At 35.9% G+C, this 21405-nt stretch overlaps 1 protein-coding gene across 1 annotated transcript in view; it reads right to left on the reverse strand.

Annotated features, from left to right (window-relative positions):
- Positions 1-21405, reverse strand: part of PXDNL (peroxidasin like) — a 422439-nt gene that overhangs the window by 110920 nt on the left and 290114 nt on the right. Inside the window, exons 6-8 of the mRNA XM_081817119.1 lie at positions 16126-16197; positions 10258-10427; positions 7585-7702 (exon numbers count right to left, since the gene is read on the reverse strand). Coding sequence (XP_081673245.1) covers positions 7585-7702; positions 10258-10427; positions 16126-16197 — 360 coding nt within the window. The remainder of the gene's footprint in view (positions 1-7584; positions 7703-10257; positions 10428-16125; positions 16198-21405) is intronic.

Raw genomic sequence — 21405 nt, forward strand, 5'->3', positions numbered from 1 at the left:
AGTTGACCACAAAGTCGAGGTTCCATTTCTGGGCTCCCTATTCTGTTCCATTGATCTATGTGTCTGTTTTTGTGCCACTACCATACTGTCTTGATGATGACAGCTTTGTAATAGAGCTGGAAGTCCAGAATTGTGATGCCACCAGCTTTAAACATTCCTCTGGCTATGCAGGGTCTTTTCTGGTTCCATACAAATTTTAGGATTATTTGTTCCATTTCTTTGAAAAAAGTTGGTGTTATTTGATAAGGTTTGCATTAAATGTGTAGATTGCTCTAGGTAGCATTGACATCTTCACAATATTTGTTCTTCCAATCCATGAGCATGGAACTTTTTTCCATTTCTTTGTGTCTTCCTCAATTTCTTTCATGAGTATTTTAGAGTTTCCTGAGTACAGATTCTTTACCTATTTGGTTAGATTTATTCCTAGGTATCATATGGTTTTGGGTGCAATTGTAAATGAGATTGACTCCTAATTTCTCTTTCTTCTGTCTTGTTGTTAGTGTATAGAAATGCCAATGATTTCTGTGCATTTTCTGCCACTTTACTGAATTCCTGTATGAGTTCTAGCAGTTTTGGAGTGGAGTCTTTTGGGTTTTCCACATAAAGTATCATATCACCTGCAAAGAGTGAGAGTTTGACTTCTTCTTTGCCTTCAGATGCCTTTTATTTCTTTTTGTTGTCTGATTGCTGTGGCTAGGACTTCTAGTACTATGTTGAATAGCAGTGGTGATAGTGGACATCCCTGCCATGTTCCTGACCTTAGGGGGAAAGCTCTCAGTTTTTCCACATTGAGAATGATATTTGCTGTGGGTTTTTCATAGATAGCTTTTATGATATTGAGTTATGTACCCTCTATCCCTACACCCTGAAGAGTTTTGATCAAGAAAGAATGCTGTACTTTGTCACATGCTTTTTCAGCATCTATTGAGAGGATCATATGGTTCTTGTTCTTTCTTTTATTAATGTATTGTATCACATTGATTGATTTGTGGATGTTGAACCAATTTTGCAGCCCAGGAATAAATCCCACTTGGTCGTGGTGAATAATCCTTTTAATGTACTGTTGGATCCTATTGGCTAGTATTTTCGTGAGATTTTTTGCATCCATGTTCATCAGGGATATTGGTCTGTAATTCTCCTCTTTGGTGGGGTCTTTGTCTGGTTTTGGGATCAAGGTAATGCTGGCCTCATAAAACAAGTTTGGAAGTTTTCCTTCCATTTCAATTTTTGGAACAGTTTTAGAAGAATAAGTATTAATTATTCTTTAAATGTTTGGTAGAATTCCCCTGGGAAGTCATCTGGCCCTGGGCTCTTTGTTGGGAGATTTTTGATGACTGCTTCAATTTCCTTCATGGTTATAGGTCTGTTCAGGTTTTCTATTTCTTCCTCATTCAGTTTTGGGTGTTGATACATCTCTAGGAATGCATCCATTTCTTCCAGATTATCTGATTTGCTGGCATATAGTTGCTCATAGGTTCTTATAATTATTTGTATTTCTTTGTAGTTGGTTGTGATCTCTCCTCTTTCATTCATGATTTTATTTATTTGGGTCACTTCTCTTTTCTTTTTGGTAAATCTGGCCAGGGGTTTATCAATCTTGTTGATTCTTTCAAAGAACCAGCTCCTAGTTTCATTGATCTGTTCTACTGTTCTTTTGGTTTCTATTTCATTGATTTCTGCTCTGATCTTTATTATTTCTCTTCTCCTGCTGGGTTTAGGCTTTATTTGCTGTTCTTTCTCCAGCTCCTTTAGGTGTAGGGTTAGGTTGTGTATTTGAGACCTTTCTTGTTTCTTGAGAAAGGCTGGTATTGCTATATACTTTCCTCTTAGGACTGCCTTGGCTGCATCCCAAAGATTTTGAACAGTTGTGTTTTCATTTTCATTGGTTTCCATGAAGTTTTTTAATTCTTCTTTAATTTTCTGGTTAACCCATTCATTTTTTAGTAGGATGCTCTTTAGCCTCCATGTATTTGAGTTCTTTCTGACTTTTCTCTTGTGATTGAGTTCTAGTTTCAAAGCATTGTGGTACAAAAATATGCAGGGAATGATTCCAATCTTTTGGTACCTATTGACACATGATTTGTGACCTAGGATGTGATCTATTCTGGAGAATGTTCCATGGGCACTAGAGAAGAATGTGTATTCCGTTGCTTTGGAATGGAATGTTCTGAATATATCTGTGAAGTCCATTTGGTCCAGTGTGTCATTTAATGTCATTATTTCCTTGTTAATCTTTTGCTTAGATGATCTGTCCATTTCAGTGAGGGAGGTGTTAAAATCCCCTACTATTATTGTATTGTTGTCAATGTGTTTCTTGATTTTGTTATTAATTGGCTTGTATAAGTGGCTGTTCCTATCTTAGGGGCATAGATATTTACAATTGTTAGGTCTTCTTGTTGGATAGACCCTTTAAGTAGGATACAGTGTCCTTCCTTATCTCTTATTATAGTCTTTGGTTTAAAATCTAATTTGTCTGATATTTGAATTGCCACCCCAACTTTCTTTTGGTGTCCATTAGCATGGTAAATGGTTTTCCAACTGCTCACTTTCAATCTGGAGGTGTCTTTGGGTCTAAAATGAGTTTCTTGCTGACAGCATATCAATGGGTCTTGTTTTCTTATCCAATCTGATAGCCTGTGTCTTTTGATTGGGGCATTGAGCCCATTTACATTCAGGGTAACTATCAAAAGATATGCATTTAGTGCCATTGTATTGCCTATAAGGTGACTGTTACTGTATATTGTCTGTGTTCCTTTCTGGTCTATGTTATTTTTAGGCTCTCTCTTTGCTTGGAGGACCCCTTTCAATATTTCTTGTAAGGTTCATTTCGTGTTTGCAAATTCTTTACTTTTTGTTTGTCCTGGAAGCTTTTGATCTTTCCTTCTATATTCAATGACAGCCTAGCTGGATATAGTATTCTTGGCTGCATATTTTTTTTCATTTAGTGCTCTGAATATCTCATGCCAGTCCTTTCTGGCCTGCCAGGTCTCTGTGGCTAAGTCTGTTGCCAATCTAATGTTTCTACCATTGTAGGTTACAGACCTCTTATCCCAAGCTGCTTTCAGGATTTTCTCTTTGTCTCTGAGACTCATAAGTTTTACTATTAGATGTCGGGGTGTTGACCTATTTTTATTGATTTTGAGGGGGCTTCTCTGTGCCTTCTGGATTTTGATGTCTGTCTCCTTCCCCAAATTAAGGAAGTTCTCCTCTATAATTTTCTCCAGTATACCTTCTGCCCCTCTCTCTCTCTCTTCTTCTTCTGGGATCCCAATTATTCTAATATCGTTTCTTCTTATGGTATCATTTATCTCTAGAATTCTGCCCTCGTGATCCAGTAGTTGTTTATCTCTCTTTTTCTCAGCTTCTTTATTCTCCACCATTTGGTCTTCTATATCACTAATTCTCTCTTCTGCCTCATTTATCCTAGCAGTTACATCCTCCATTTTTTATTGCACCTCATTAATAGCCTTTTTGATTTTGACTTGGTTAGATTTTAGTTCTTTTATTTCTCCAGAAAGGGTTTCTCTAGTATCATCCCTGCTTTTTTTAAGCCCAGTTAGTATCTTTATAGTTGTCATTCTGAACTCTAGGTCCAACATCGTACTAATGTCCGTATTGATTAGGTCCCTGGCAGTTGGTACTGCCTCTTGTTCTTTTTTTTGAGGTGACTTTTTCTATCTTGTCCTTTTGTCCAGAGGAGAATAGATGAATGAGAGAACAAAATACTAACAGGGTAACAACGACCCCAGAAACTAAACAATTCAAAAGAGATCTGAAACCGGGGAAAAATAAAGGGAAAGAAAGGACAAAAAAGAAAAAGATTAAAAAAGGAGAATATGATCAAATATGATCAGGCTGATGCATAGATCAGTGTCACACACTAGATTTTGGGTTTATTTTGGTCTAAGAAAGTGCTTCCCAAAATTTTAAAGAAAGAAAAACTTATATATGTACAAAAATAAGGGTAAATATGATGAAGGGATGGAATATGACTATAAGAATGAAAATTATAAAAGATTTTATAAAAGGAATTGATAAGAAGTTGTTTGAAAAAAGAAGAGAAATTTAAAAAAAAAAAAAGGGGAGGGAATAGGATCAGGCAGGGACTAGAACAAAGCCATACACTAGAGATTCACGATATATTTTGATCTGTTAGAAGAAACTGTATCCCAAAATTTTAAAGAGAGAACAACTTATATATATATATATATATATATAGCAAAAATAAGGTTAACTACTATGAAGGGATAGAATATGACTCTAAAAATGAAAAATAAAAAAGATTTTTTAAAAAGTGATTGCTAAGATGTTGGTTGAGAAAGGGAAAAAGAAAAATTCAAAAAAAAATAAAAAAAGAAAATTAAAAAATTTAACTTTGAAAGACTAAAGAATCAGGGGGGAAAAAGCCATGAACTCTATGTGCTGTATTCCCCTAGTGCTGGAGTTCTGCCATTCCCATTGATTAGTAAACTTGGTCTTGATTGGCTGTTCTTGCTGATCTTCTGGGGGAGGAGTCTGTCGCAGTGGTTCTGAAATGTCTTTGCCTGAGGCAAAATTGCCCTGCCCTTGCCAGGGGCCAGGCTAAACACTGCTCGTGTTTGCTCTCGGTAGCTTTTGTTCCCTGCAAGCTTTCCATACAGCTTTGGAGGATGAGAGTGAAAATGGTTGCCTCCCAATCTCCACCCCAGAGGAGCCGAGAACTTGGGGCCCTACTCCTCAGCGAGCCCCCAGAGAAAAGCAGTCAATCACTCCTGTCTCCCCCATTTCTGGCCACACTCCGTGCTCACCTGGCCTGTGACCAAGCATTTCTATTTCTGGCACTTGACCCTGTTTGGAGTCTCCAAACCCTGCAGATCCCTATGGTGCACTCCTGTGCTGCTCCTCCCCGGGGAGGAAGGGGAGTCTCCCCGGATCTGCCACTTGTTGTGTCCCTCCCCAAAGAGCAGTGGCCTGACTGTGCCGTAGATCACGGTTTATGGCAACCCAGGTCTGAGACCCCACTCCTCGTCTCTGGAGCTGGCTTCCCTGCTCCAATACCTGGGAGCTGTGCTGCACTCAGTCACCCCTGGTCTTTCTGTGACCCTCATTGTCCTGAGAGCACACTGTCCCAGCGAGGGTTCTACCCCCCACTTAGCCACTGGAGTGTCGTCCCTCAGCAGCGCAGACTTCTAAATATTCCAATTTTGTGTTCCACTCTCTATCACTTGCCAGTAGCCAGCTGACAGAGGCTCCCTCCCCCCGCGGTCTATCTTCTCAAATATCGCCTCAGATTCACTTCTCCGCACATCCTACCTTCCAAAAAGTGGACGCTTTTCTGTTCAGAGAGTTGCTGCTATTCTTTTCTTCAATTTCCTGTTGAGTTTGTAGGTGTTCAGAATGGTTTGATAACTATCTAGCTGAATTCGTGGGACCAGATGACATTTCGGTCTCCTACTCCTCTGCCATCTTGCTCCTCCTCCATCTCTTTCAATTTTCTGATCATAATGCACCAGATACAGATTTCTTTTTTAAGTCCTTGTTGGGAATCAGTACCTTTCTTAATCTGAAATCTCATGCTTTTTTTCATTTCTGGAAATTTTTTCATTGTTACTTCTCTAAACATTGACTCCAGCTCATTATTTTAACTTCTCTTTCTGGAATTCTTTATTGGATATGTCCTGGACCTTTGGATTATAGTTTCCATGTTTCTTAACCATCCTGATAGCTAATATACTCCAACAGACATACCTTCTAATTCTCTAATTCCCCCTTTGCTTGTGTCTAATCAGTTCTTAACTCACTGTCCTATGGACCCTAATGTCAGGATAGAGGTTATCTCCAGGGGAGGAAAACAGAAGAATGTTAAGGAAGGAACACCTAGGTTGCTCCTAATGAATTGGCAGTATTTTTTTTCTTAGCTTAGTTTATGTTAAAGAGATGTTTATTTCAAATTACCTGTTATAATATAGGGTATATTTCATGCACTTTCAGTATATATATTATCTTTTTATTATTTTTTTTTTTAAGATTTTATTTATTTATTTGCGAGAGAATGAGAGACAGAGAGCATGAGAGGGAGGAAGGTCAGAGGGAGAAGCAGACTCCCTGCCGAGCAGGGAGCCCAATGCGGGATTCGATCCAGGGACTCCAGGATCATGACCTGAGCCGAAGGCAGTCGCTTAACCAACTGAGCCACTCAGGTGCCCTATATATTATCTTTTTATTAAAAAATACTTTATGACCAATAATCAGCAAGACTTGTTAATGTTAAACATTTCTTGGTATAAATTCTTCCCTTTCATTTCTATTCTTTTTCTATATGAAATGGCTAATATTATAACAGAAACTTCTGCCTATGCTTCACCTTTCCTTCATTTTATTCCTTCTTTTTCAATTTCTTTGTTTCTTTTGAAATGCATCTTAGTTTCCTTAGTCACCATATTTAAAACCCGTATATCATACATTCCATCAAGCAATATGATTTTTTATTTGTTCCTTTCTGAATACTAGTCAGTACCTTTATAACCTTGAACACATAATGACTTAATTTAAACTGTAAGAAGGCAGAACAAGCAGTTGGAAGACATTATAAGCAGCAATTTCTATTTCTCAAGTACCATTGAACTATCTCCAGATGGAAATAAATTGATGTCTTCTATCAGTTGAAGTCTTTCTCCTAGGCCAGATTCCAGATTTAATAGTGTTCATAATTGCCTTTTTTCCAAGCTATTTTTAACCTATACTTATTAGTTTTTTTTGCTAGAATTAAAAACACATTTTACAAATATGCCTGGGTTTCTTACTACAATTACAAATACAAATTATATACAAAAAAGATACAAACTATATCAGAATCTTTTACAAAGAAAAGCATTAAAATTTAGAGTTGATTATACACATGACAGAAAACAAACAATGAAATTTTGTGGAGGCATGGAAGAGACACATGCAAACCATGCTGGTTACCAATAACATAATTAATGATAATATAATTGTCCAAGTACTATCACTGAATTGTATCAAGTATATAATTCATTTCCCACTCCTCTTTTAAACTTTTATTTTAACTTTTTATAAGTTTGTTATTACTATTCAACTTTACATTCACAGCCTTTTAGACTAGTAGATACCATGTTTTATCAAATAGTGCAATAAAAATAAAATAAATGACTAGTATTTTAAGTAATCTTGCATCTTTTATTGCCAATTCACTTACATAATGTTATACTGATTTACTATGTGAAATTTACAACATCAAATGTAAAATACCAGGTTGAAACTAAAATAATTAAGGTGAGGTTATATCTAATTATGTTCAGATTTTAAAACATACTAGTTTGTTATTATCCCAATATTTCCTTCTAGAAATAATACAAAATTCCTTTACTCAATTTCACAGTCTTTGATGTCTGGAAATATACAATTTTAAGAAGTCTTCCAGATACTTTGGGCAAGTCAAAAGATGAAAGTTAAAAGACATTTTTATGAAATGTCCAGAAATACTGACAATTTTGGAAAATTCATCTCTAGATAAACTTGAAGCAAGATAAATGAATTAATGAAATTTGAAAGAGAATACAACACATGCCCATGCTCAGTATTTACTTGTTATGTATCCAAATAATCTTTGGTTTGGGGTTTCCTTCAGCCCGGCAAGTAAAGTAGACAGTATTCCCTGATGTTACTTCCACATCTTGGGGCTCAAAAGTAATTCGAGGACTCTCTGTAACAGAAGAATTATTGGTATACTTTTAAAGATACAAAATTACAGTACTCTATTATTGACAAAGGACTACAGATAATTCTAATCCCTCTACATTAAAGTTTTACAAATTGTATTGCTTTTACCCAGTAACATACCAGTTTCAATGTTAAACATATATTTAACAAAACTTTAGAAGTTTGATACACTGCATAAAGGAATCTCCAATGAAGTAAATTAAATAAATTTCCCTGTGCCTTTTACAGCCATATTTCTGGAAGGAGTTTGATTTTATGGGTCAATATTTCAAGCCAAGTACTTCAGTTGAGCTTGCAATTTTGTAGGCATTCTTCTAGACAATTAGCCATCTAACTACCCACTTTATAAAATTTATAAGAATTTGTATGTCTAGACCTCAAACCTGGTTGAGCAAAATTACTTATTAATATAAATGAATGTTTCTGTTCTCAAATAATAATTAGTGGTAAAACATGGAAATATTTAAATTATTTTAATAAAGAAGTGGAGTGATTGATATTTAATGAACTGGATAATATTATTGAATTTAAATTATAGAGAACAATGTAAAAAAGGGAATTTTGCCTTTCTACAGCAAACTTAACGTAATTTTTTAAACCTTTCTAAATGATAAAACTCTTTCTTTAATAAGTGCATCATTTGAGACTTTCGATCATTAATAAATAACCAGATCTAACATGTCTGGAGAATGTTGCATAGATCTCTATTAATCTTAACCACTTCATCAAAAGTCCATATGACCAACATCTTGGACTTACCCTTTTTAGAAAAATTGTTTGATTCATTTACATTTTTACTTTAAAAAATAATTCAACATTACAGTGTGTCAGGCACAGTGCTAAGACAGTGACAAAACAGTGATCAAAACAAAGTCTCTGTACTCATGGGCTTATAGTTTCATTGAAGCAACTGAAAGTAAACAAACACAAAAATGTATAATAAAATGTTGTAAGAAGTGCTAAGAAAAGTAAATGGTTATTTGATAGATTATAAAAAGGGACCTGACTCAGCGTGTGTGGTAGGGAAAAGGTGGGTAGAGAGCAAAATTAAAAAAAGCCTTTCCAAGTAATTAATATTTAAGAAGAGGGCTCTTAAAAGAAGAGAGGCAAGAAGAATACTGTAGGCAGAGTAAATAGCGTATAGCCAGTCCTTGAGTTGGAAAAAATCTTAAGAACTTCTAGGAACTGAAAGAACATCATGATGACTAAACATCACTGGGCAGAAGCAGGGGCAGAATGAATCAAGGTTACAGAGTAGCCAAGGGCTACAACATATAGAAAGTGTGACCTTGTTAAGGATTTGGTGTTTCATTTGAAGGCATGGGAAGCTATAAAAGAGAGCAAAAGAATTATATAATCAGATCTGTGTTTTAAAAGATCTCCCTAAATATAATAGATTGGAGAGGGAAGAAAATGAAAGCTGGGGCAGCAGTTAAGATGTTCTGTATTCCCAGCAAACTTGACTATGACATAAACTCCAAGTTGATAGTAAAGATGGAAGGTATGGACAAATTTGAGATTTATTTGGAAATAAAGACCAAGTCACTTTGCTTCTCCATCTGGATGGAATTAAATTATATTAATATAATTTTCAAATGACCTGCTTAGAGAAATTCAAATATTGGCCTCCAATGAATGGGGCATTAGAAAACAAATTTCTGCTGTAAGCTATCACCTGAGTAAATTTTCAAGGAGCCCAATTATCACACACATGCACACGTATGTAAGTATATTCATTTATTCATATTTAAAGCTATATATAAAAATAGATTAGATAGATACACAAGTAGATATTCCTTTATATTAAAAGCTTGAAGTGAGCATCAAATAATTTCTTTTTTTAAAAATATTTTATTTATTTATTTATTTGACAGAGAGAGAGAGACAGAGCAAAAGCAGGGGGAGCAGCAGAGAGAGAGGGAAAAGCAGGCTCTCCACTAAGCAGGGAACTCGACATGGGGCTCAATTCCAGGACCCTGGGATCATGACCTGAGCAGAAGGCACTGACTGAACCACCTAGGCGCCCCGAAAACCAAAAAGTTCCTAAGAAGCTATACTTGGATCTTCAAATAAAGCCTGAGAGAATTATTGAAGTTGTTAGAATATGAACTATGCTTACCAAATCCAAAGTTTGCATTACTATTATGAATATTAATAATTATTTGATCTAAAGTTGAAAAACCTCAATTATTGATTATTAACACTTAAGTAATACTGGTTTAAGTGGAAACTTTAATGCTGGTCACAGTGTCCTATGACCTTGTTGAAAATAGTTTTCTTTAATATTTCTCCTTTGAAATTTGAAAGTTGGATTAAATGATCCTCAAGGACTGTCCCAGCTCTGTTTATAATGATAAAAACTTCCTTAAATCAAAATGCAGAAGCTGAAAAGGAAATTGACCATACTTTTAACTAAATAACTTGATAACATTTTCTGATATTATGTTCTTCCAAATGCAACATCATATAACAAACTTTTATAGAAAGGGGGCAAACAAAAGACATTTCCATTTTACACGCACAGAGAAAATTGCATACCACAGTTAAATTCCTCTACTGGTAACGAAGCGATGGAGCGTCCCTGGAGCCTTCTGGGATATTCACATGTAGCAGCAGCCTGAGTTTGGCCATTTCGGGCATAGCCTTGCATAAGTTCCCCCAGCCACATTAAATCACAGTCACAAACTAGAGCATTGGAATCCAGACGCCTAGGCATGCAGGCAAGAATTACAACTGTTGAAAGCGACTATTAATTTCTTTTGAATCTTCTGAATTAAAATATTTAAATTCCTGTAATTTACCTTTTCAGTCATATTTTTTACTCTAGGATTTCTAGCTACCAATTAACAGATTAAAACACATGCTTACCTGTTTGCATTTCTTGAACAGAAATAGATATATTTTCATATTAAATATTTTTGGAAAGCACTTTGAGACTCAAAAAGTGGTTTTTACTTAACATACATTTTACTTAACATGCAGTATACTATTTGATTTAAATAAATAAGATAAAATGAAAACTTCCTTGTTTTAGAGAAAACTAAGAATTAAAACTATACATACTGAAATGTTATAATTCTTTTACATGTTAAGAACAGAGAATTTATATTTGGTGGTGTTGCTTTTCTAAACTTTTTCATAGATGTTACTTAAAAGAGTAGATGCTTTCTTACCCAAAGGAGGCCTATAAATGTGCTGTGTATAGTTTGTGTGGCTGCCCTAGATGACTTGCTCTTTTCTCTTATAAACCACCTTGATATCCAATATGGATAGGCATGTGTTTCTTTGTGTTTTCAATTTTCCCTAAAGGTTAGGGACAGGGACTTCTAAAATTTTCTTTTTTGTGTGTACTAAGAGGCCTGGCTATCACTGAAAATCACACCATTTTACAAAGGTCCGCATCTGGAAGTGTCTCTTAGAGACTGTGATGGGCAGGTCTGTCATATTTTTTTGTGATATTTCCTAATCTAGGCCCACAAGTTCTTCACTTTTGCTAAGTGTTACTATATTTTCCTAACCCTTTCCAACACTTTTTTTCCTCATGAAACAAAATTGATAGATAACCAAAGAGATTTATGGTGTATACCTCCATTCTTGCCAAACGATGTATAGCAAAAGGGCACAGATATGATAAATTATCTCTTTCATCTATCCCAAGGGTTAAAGGGCAGCATTAGCTAAATGAAATACAAAAGTCTGTCTATAGCAGTAATCAGGTCACATTCTGCACAAGGGAGTTCCAGAGATGAAATGATAATATGGATATATTTATGATAGCAACAAGGGTTACATTGTTCAAATTTTATTGTAATAAGTAATGCTGAATGTGATTTTTAAGCAGAATTTTAAAATGGCATAATTTTTTAATAATTGTATGAAATGTTCTTAAAAATCATTTGGGAAACAAACAAAGGAATTTAAAGAATCAATAAGCATATAAAATAAAAAATCCTAGCTGTTTTAACTTAGGAGTCTATATTAACATCAAGTTACTAGAACAGTTTTTTCTAAAAGTAAAAAAAAAAATCATGTTATTCTCTAGATTTGGATTATAATAATTCCAGAAAACTGTAAATTTTTAAATAAATTTAAGAAAGATTTATTGTCTGATAATTTTGTGAAGGATATTGTAGATACTTAGTTCATAAGATTAAGTTATATTGTACTTAAATTGTATTACTCTAAAAAGAGTAGCTATATTTAGCAGCATTAAATTGTTAAATTAAGGGGAAAAAAATCTCACACTCATTAAAAAGTTGCTGAATGGTATGGATTTTATTTGCTTAATGCTTCCATCAAGACTTCACATGAAACTGAGAAAAAAAAAAGCCATAACTGAACTGGAGAACACTTTCAGCTGTGTCTGGAGTGATGTAAAAGACGTAACAGTTGACTAACACTTGTTCAGCAAAGTATTAGGTTCAGTGTCCTTGGCTATTCCATATCACTGTCTGATTTACTCTATCAGCTGCTTTGCTAAAAAGCAGATATATTTCAACATTAAATTTCATTCTGATTCATGTTTTTGAGTTTAATTCATGTTTTGAGTTTAATGTCTGGTAATTTTATCAAAAATAATTTTTTGTTGTTAAATATTAAGGTGTAAATTCTTGCTTTAGTATCACCATGAGATTTCCAAGCTGAACAAAAGCCAGGACATCAACATAACTCCTCGGGAACATCATAGCCATGGGACCCTAATAGTCTGGAATTTTCCATTTCCCTGACATCATCATTGCTTATATATCAACCCTCCATTAATCAGTAATCAATATTTTCCCATATGTATCCTCATGCTTGTGTGTTTTAGCAACACTTGAGCATAACATTTAATTTCTTTTTTTTATGACCATTGACTTAATTAAAAAATTCATCTATACCAGGGATACAAAACATGAATAAAACAACTGTGGAATTTTTTTTTTCACTTGCCACTTAAAAACCTCCTTTATATTTGAAAAAAAATATATAGTACTAGAACTGTATTTTTGTACAAAAGTCCATTTGGGGAGCCCATAAATAGAGTGTTTCCAAGTTCATACTGGGAAAGCATTCTTTGAAACATTGCCTATAATTTAAAGCCATAAATTTTGAAAAATAAAAAGCTATCAAGTAAATCAATAATAAAGGAGGGTTGTCTTAATCTGTATTAGACCATACTTATTAGTAGTACCCTATGCTTAAAATCATTGCCATTTTACTGTTCTCTATTTTGAAAGTTCTCTTAAATCAAATGTCGCACCAAGTGTGCTAAATAAAAGACAACAGCCTTTTGATAGTATTCAGTCAAGAATCACAACACCCAAATCATTACTCACTTGGACCTGTTCACTGCTCAATGGGCAATTTGAAAGGGAAAAAAAAGCATGGACTAAATTCAAATTCAAATCTTTCTATTTGAAAATAGAGTAATTTATCACTTGTACTTGCATAATCCCTTTCACTTACAGACCCAAGAGCACTGTTAAAAAGCATTTCATTAATTTTTTCAGTACTCTTGGAAGGAATGTGGTTGTCATGAGTTAGAAATGATATGGTACAGAAGGGGAAACCGCTATCAGATGTCACACACAGCTCCTGGGGTGATAGGGCAAATGTGATTCAAACAGGTTTCTCAGACTCCCAGGTACTAGCCGTGAAGCGACATTCCCCCAGCTGTTGAGAGACTTCAATGTAGAAGATAGAATTTATTGGATGGTACGTGTAGTTTATTTACTAGCCCTCAGTCACTTTCCTTTATTCTGATTTTCATGTGTAAATTACAGCTTGGATAAGCATGGGTTTGAGGATTTGGAAAAACTAGGTACCAGTGCTCGCCATCTCAGACTGACCAAGATCTCATGAACACTGGAAGAGTTTGCTCAAATCATCTGTATGTCAGTTTACCATGACCATAAGTGATCAGTGTACCATCTATGAAAACAGACATTTCATCAACATAACATACTAACAACATTCTTATATTTGGCTTAAAACGTTTGAAATATATATAACACATGCATATAAGATACATACTGGCACATCACTGTATGTAGGTCTCCCTCTGCTTCTTTATTAGTGTTTATTTCTCTGTGTGTGTTCCAGCAATAGAGTGAATGCTGTTTCATTAAATTTAAGAAGTTAGAACAAAAAAGCTGCTACTAAAATTTAACAAGAAAGAATAATAGAAAGGGATTAGAAAAACAAACAAGAGATTGAGCATTTCAAGACTTTCTGAGAGTCTTAGAAGTCAAGAAAGATACCCAGATGGAAATGTATGTAGAAAAGAAACATTTAATGGGAATTATAATTGCAAATATACAAAGACAGTGACTCTAACCACAAGTGATAAATCCAACAAAAGAGAAAGATGGCAAGTAAAAAAATATTCTTCCCGCTACCAAAAATAAAGCATCCTATGACCTGGTAACAAAATGCCTTGGCATTTTTCATTTTCCAGATATGACTTAAAAACAAGAACGTTAAAACAATAATGAGGTAACACTACACATGTGTTGGAATGGCCAAACCCAGGACACTGACGACACTAAATGCTGGTGAGGGTGTGGAGCAACTGAGCTGTCATTCACGGCTGGTGGGACTAAAAAATGGTACAGCCACTTCAAAAGACAGTCTGGCAATTTCTTATAAAACTAAACATATTTTACGCGTGCCATCCAGCATCATGTTCTTTTGTATTTATCCAAAGGAAGTGCAACTTTTGTCCCCTCAAAAACCTACACATGGATGTTTATAGCAGCTTTATTTATAACTGCCAAAATGTGGAAGCCAACAAATGTCCTTCAGTTAGTGAATGCATAAAGAAACTGGTACATCTAGACAACGGAATATTATTCAACACTAAAAAGAAATTAGCTAGTAATTTCCATGAAAAGACACGGAAGAATCTTAAATGCCTATGACTAAACGAAAGAAGCTAATCTGAAAAGGCTGCATACTGTATGACTCCAACTATATGACATTCGAGAGAAGACAAAACTATGGAGACAGTAAAATGTTTTGTGCCAGAGTTTAGGGGGAAGAGAGGATGAATAATAGGTGGAACACAGAGGACTTTTAAGCCAGAGAAAATATTCTGTTTTGACATTATAGTGATGATATATGTTATCATACATTCATCTAAACTCATACAAGGTACAATACCAAGAGTGAACTCTGGGAAGCAGGACATTTGACTTTGAGTGATTATGGGCTATAAATTTTAACAAAGGTACCACTCCAGTGGAGGATGATCGTGGGGGAGGCTGTGTAGGAAAAGAGGGTATGTGGGAAGTCTCAGTACTTTCTGCGAACCTAAAACTGCTCTAAAAGATAAAGTCTTTTAAACAACGAACAAGAATCGATGCGCACACTACTCCAAATGGCTATGGTGCAACCAGTTCTGAGAAGTAAGGAAATTTTGACAGAAAAAGGGAATCATCAAGCAGTTGTGGGTCTGAGCACAAAGAGCACAGCCGGAGGAGAAAAGACGGTAAGGCCGCACCTGCTGTGAGAACTGCAATGAAAGTAGAGAATGACTTGACAGGATGGACTGGGGCTGGATGAATGGTCCTCCTGATTATTCATGATCCTTGAAACACAATGATTCCAAGCGTTATTTCCACACAAATTTATTTCCCCCCATGTTCTGATATCTACTTAATCTTAACACTCCCTCACCCATGGACCTGGACCTGGGCACATCACACCAGAAAGACACCAGCAACAACGTGACCTCCAAGACAGCTGAGAGATGCACACCTTTGTAATTTTTCCCCTCCGTGCCCTCCAACTAGCTCTGGGAAGCAGGACATTGGACTTTTATCTGATAACTGGAACTTACGGACAGAAAAAACAACAACCCCAAATCCATCAACAATGCAGAAGTATACCCAGAGATCAGGATGAAGAGACAGATCAGGGTAAAGGCGAGTTATTCACATAGGCAGAGAGAAAAGCGAGGCCGCTGGAGGCTCAAACAGGATTGGGAGGTTCGCTCTGAATTGTTTAGTGTGGGAAGAAATGAACTCTACCAGTAACCATATGTGCAACGAGGGAAAACTTCTGCAGCCTGGCTGGAGGAGTTAGACTTTCTTCAGAACTTCTCACATCTCTTTTTAAATAAAAGTTAAAGGAAAAGGAAGTCTTGGGAGCCTTTAGATTTGACCAGCAAGGAAATTACTGAGAACCGAGGAAACTTCTATCTTCAATATTCCTTTTGAATGTCACTTCTAAGAGAATACATGAAAGCTCAGTAGACTGCGTCCTCTATCGCTCTACGGTTAACGAAACCATTTTCTCCCTTACACATTAGAATTGCAATGATCTTCCACGGCCAAAGGAGACAAAGGCAAATCATTGCTTGGGATTTATTTATTTGGGGGAAAATCATAAGGTTTTTGTGTCTGTGCGCTTGCTTTCACTTACAGTCTCTTTAATGAATCCAGATGAGAGAAGCTCCCAGCCGGGATTTTAGATAATTTGTTGTTATGCAAAAACCTGAAAAACAAAAGCTAACTTTGAATCACAACACAGTAATGATGCTTTGGGAGACTTTAAAAAAAAATTGGAATTGTGAATCCAAATACATTTTTTTAAAAAGTATTTCAGTGTGAGAGAGGGCAAATACAAAACAGTGTCATTTATGCAAGCACGGTCTTAAAATTTACATGCATGTGCATTCTCATCCATGGTTTTTTTAATTTTTGGTTTTATTTAGTTAGAGATTACAAATGCTAAGAATAAAAATCACAGAAATAAGTCTAAACACATAGGAAATCAAGGTAGAGAATGTATTCATTAAAAAGAATGGCACAATAATGTATGACTGCAGCAGCCTGCAAGAGAACCATGAATAATTGGATCCTGCGGATGGCAACCCTTTGTCTATTTTCACTTACTGGCCAGCAACAGTTTTGCTAAAAGACAGTTCCATTTGGTGCTGCTGTGGTCCTGGCTCAGCCAACCATTTGCCTGTTCCCTTTCAAGTCCATGCGCACGTTCCCCACTCCAGGCAGATCACGGAGAAGCACATCCCCAGGCTCTGTTGCTCACGGAGGAGGCCCAGGCCACAGTATCTCTACCCCTCCTTCCACCTGGTCGGTCCTGCACTGGTTTGGGTTCCCTGAGCGCTGCCCTGGCCATACCACTTCTTCCCACTGTGACGAGAGAAACTATGACTAGCAAATAACTAGCTAGGGCTCATCTGCTCATTAGCACCGCAGAACGCATATTCAACAAAGAGCATATGTATGAAGAGACGACATAACAGTAGTCTGCGACACAGAGGAAAGCTCCATGCCATTTATTTCTAGAGACTGTGGTTTTGAGCCTAATTATGAGCATAAATAACCAAATAATGTGTAGAAAATGTTAACAATTAGCTACATCCAGCCTCCCTCTGAGTCCTAATTCATGACCAGTGCCCCATCTCAAAATTAGATTATCTGACCATGTTTTCCTAGCAATGTATGGTTTTAACTTAATTTTAACTATTTTATTATCCACTAGGGATTAAGGTAATGGGGTGTCAGCAGGAGTCAAAATATTTTTATGGCTTTGGAATTTGATGCACATCTGAGTAGATATAATTTTTCCTGGTCCTTACTATTTTAGTTCCTTATACCCATTATCCCCAGCTCCACCCAATTCACCAAACTCAGAAGCAATGACTAGAGAAGAAACAGTGAATAGTTAGGTTAAGATGGGTGTACAGACAGAAGTCACACAGTAATTCTCATTCCCCACAAGTCCTAAGCCATATCCATATTTCAGGAGATATTGGAATAGAATTTAATAATGAAGAAGTAGCTTGTAGTACATTGCAGCTAAACCTCGGGGAAAGCCACATAATTTGGATAACTTATTCATGTGTTTTTTTGCTGGACTACAAGCTTATTTCACTATTTTACAACTAGTAGAGTCCAGGGTGATAACAGTAAAAATGCTGCTGATCATCTCTTAACATATTTAAAAGGCTGGAAATTACACCAATAACCGGAGATTGAAAGATGTTATCTATTTTCCAAGCCAAGTAGACCAGAATTGTTTAACAGGCAAAACAAATCAAGAAAAAAGCATAACATTGTCATCACCACAGATTTTGAAGCAAGGTATGTAAATCTTGAAAAATCATTGGCAAAAATTTTCTTTCATTTTGTACGGTGACAAAATGTCCAAATTAATGTTATTTCAATATTAGTTTATATCATACATATTATTGGGGTTCCCAAATCAGATACTATTGCTACTTGTTATTTCTATAACTATTTGTTTTCAAGTAGATTAATCTCTCTAAACCTCAATTCTTCTGTCCATAAAATGAGCTTATTATTATAATAGTTATTATTTATCTTCTAGATTACTATGTCAGTGACAACATTAAAACAGTAGTAGTATTTCTGTGGTCCTCTTCAGCAGGGGTGCAAAAATGCATGCCTATGTTTCCTTTTTTCTCTTTCTTCTTTCCAAGTTCTGTGAAGTTAATCTTCAAAATGCTTCTGCTGACTATTTGTTAAATTCTGCTTGTAGAAGTATCACTTTGATTGCTTTACTCCCAACAAGACCTAAAAAGCACCTCTTCCTGTATTGGAAAGTTCATATAATAATTATTTGCTGCTAATGTTTTCTGTCAAAGATATTTGGTTAAAAAGAAAATTAGCAGTATCCATTGCACCAAAATTGATACAAAGACTGATCTCTTTCTTGTGACAGAAATCTACAAGTTATCAAAGAAACCAGGCATGCATGAGTTTTTTCAACATTAATGTTCTGAGGAGAGAAAAGCGTATCTTCTGCCTGAAATTTAGGTTAGCATTTCAAGATATATACACTGGAAATCCAAGAGACTTCTAAGAAGAAGAGAAAACCTCATATTCAGATCCTATACTTTGAGAAAGCTTCTTGAAAGAACCTTCGTGTAGCGAGGTGCATGCCTGATAAAGAAGACATTTCCAGGCTGGTTGACTCGAAGCCAGTCCCTGCTGCTCCATAAAGCATCCCATGGGATGTTGTTTCAAGCTGGTATTCTCCCCAAACCAATAAAACTAAATGTATTCTTAGTCACCATGAATGTTCTTTATGGCTACAGAATACCAAAGTTTTCTTCCTCTTGATATATTTTTCCCTTTTTTTTTTAAGATTTTTAAAAATTTATTTGAGAAAGAAAGACCACAAGCAGGGGGAGGGATAGAGAGAGAGGGAGAAGTAGGCTTCCCGCTGAGCAGGGAGCCGGACGTGGGGCTCGATCCCAGGACACTGGGATCATGACCTGAGCCGAAGGCAGATGCTTAACGACTGAGCCACCCAGGTACCCTATTTTTCCCATTTTTTAAAGAGAGATTCATTAAAGATTCTAAAAGAAAAACCATGCAATATACAAACTATAGCTTGCTGAGTTCAGTCAGCATATAAAAAATAAATACAGGGATCCAGCTTTATAAAGCATGTCCATAGTCTCACCACTTTACAGTTTGCAAGTGGCACTGGGGAGAAATGGCATAGTTAGCAGGTTCTTTGATACCAACCACAAATTATTAGTCAAAAAGTCAGAATTTTGTATACTTTAACAGGCATTACTGCAATTTTCTGCCTGTGCATCAAGCTCTAAATTTTCAGCTTAAACATTTTAACCCAGGTGATTTCACCAAAAGTGTATAGATTCTTTTGCTTGGTGATGTAATAATAAATAGTTTATGATTGATTGTTTAGCAATAAGGCTTATTGACTGGAGAAAAATCTAAGTTTGGTAAAGGGCCAGGATTTTCAAATTAATTCTTCTCTTCATAGGAAAGATGAAGATGCAGGTCTTCACTGGCTTGTATTGGCATCATGCATCCAGAGAAAAGAACATTCCACACAAGTGGTAGGGGTTGATATTTATGAATACAATACATGAGGGCTTTTATCAAAGCCTATAAGTAAAGAACTATTCTAGATACTGTTGCTGCTTTGCTGAATGTACATCACTTGAGGATGTGTGGTTACAAAGTCATGCTGAATTTGTATAGATTGAGAAATACCTTAATTAAAATAATTTAATTTTAATATTTAAAATATTATTTCAACAAACATACTTCAAAGTTAGAGAGAGAAGAATTCTTACTCAAAATAGTCAACAAGGCATGCAAATTTGCCTCATTCTCTTTCAGAAGTCAACTGAAATAGCCCAGATGTTCAATACAATAAATAAACCCATAACAGTCAAGAGGACAGAATGCATAAGGTCATCAACAAATAAGAGATTTCAGTGAACTCTGGAAACATACAAAATGTATGGAAGAGGGTTGGAAGATGAAACAGAAAAAGCAGAAGCCCAGATAATATATGAAGCAGGAACAATCTGATTGTTTGGGACCCAAGACACCAAACGGAGTAGAGGGACAAGATGGGAAATGGGGTTTACTGAACATGTGGATGGAGAAATGTAATTAATTTGTAGCTGCTGCTAAATGCTAAGAGGGAAAAAAATTACATATATATATTTTTTATTATTTTTACAGGTTTTTCTCTAAAGAAATTTTAAAAATTGACAAAGAAAAGTAACAGATTTTGTGCGGAGCAGCAACTGAAGAGGAAACCTTTCCTTTCACATTCTAGTATTTTCTCGGAGAAATCTGCCATTTTCCCACCCAACTGTCCAAACTAAAATTCCCTCTAATGGGAAAATTTGGGAAGAAAACGGACATACCTACAAGGGAACAGGAGCCACTTAGACCTCCAACCCAATATTTTCAAGTATAAATACCAAGGATCACAAGGCACAGGAGCTTAATCAGGACCATGGCAAAGAAAGAACAAAACAAAACAAAGAAAAACCAACTCCAGAAGAAGCAGGAGAATTCAAAGAACTAAAAAAAGAGAAACATAACAAAAACACGTTGTGATTAATATATTCAGAAATCTTTCAAGAAATATGTATATATAGTTTTTATTTACATAATAGGGAGGAAATGAGAAGTTAAAGCCTTTTTTCTTGGTCAGTTTCCTACTCCTTCATGGATCCTAAGATAACAGCCTCCTCCAAAAGGTAGGAGATGCCATCACTGCCATTGGGGCTCTCCTCTGGGGAGCAGGAATCTCCCCTTCCCAGTTTTCAATGGAGGAAAGCAATGCTTATTCATCAGCAAAACTTTCCCCAACATTAAAGTCAGTGGCTTAAGTTCTTTGAACTTATTAGTCATCGTAATGTTAAGTCTTGAATTTGCCAAAGGTGGAACTCACTGCTCAACACTGGTGGAGCAGGAAATGGGTATAGTTCCCTCCTCCATTACATGCCTTCAGCAAAGCAAGCACACAAATCTAAACAATGCAATTTTATTCATTACAGTGCCCATACTTCTATATGCAGATAAGTTTGGAGTGATGGCATGGGAAAGTGGTTGATTAGCTCTTTATATCTTTTAATTTTACTGGTCTATTTCGTGTATCAATATGAAAGGGCATCATTTTCAAAACCTACAGACTCCTAATTACAATTTCTTTTCAAATTTTAATTCAAACTGATTCATGATTAAGTTTAGAATGATGTATCATTATGCACTTTCTTTCTCTTCATAAAAAAAATCTGGGGGCACCTGGGTGGCTCAGTTGGTTAAGCGACTGCCTTTGGCTCAGGTCATGATCCTGGAGTCCCTGGATCGAGTCCCGCATCGGGCTCCCTGCTCGGCAGGGAGTCTGCTTCTCCCTCTGACCCTCCCCCCTCTCATG

Source organism: Leptonychotes weddellii, chromosome 4 (assembly GCF_054177405.1).
Source record: "Leptonychotes weddellii isolate Sample4059 chromosome 4, ASM5417740v2, whole genome shotgun sequence".
Classification (NCBI taxonomy): domain Eukaryota; kingdom Metazoa; phylum Chordata; class Mammalia; order Carnivora; family Phocidae; genus Leptonychotes; species Leptonychotes weddellii.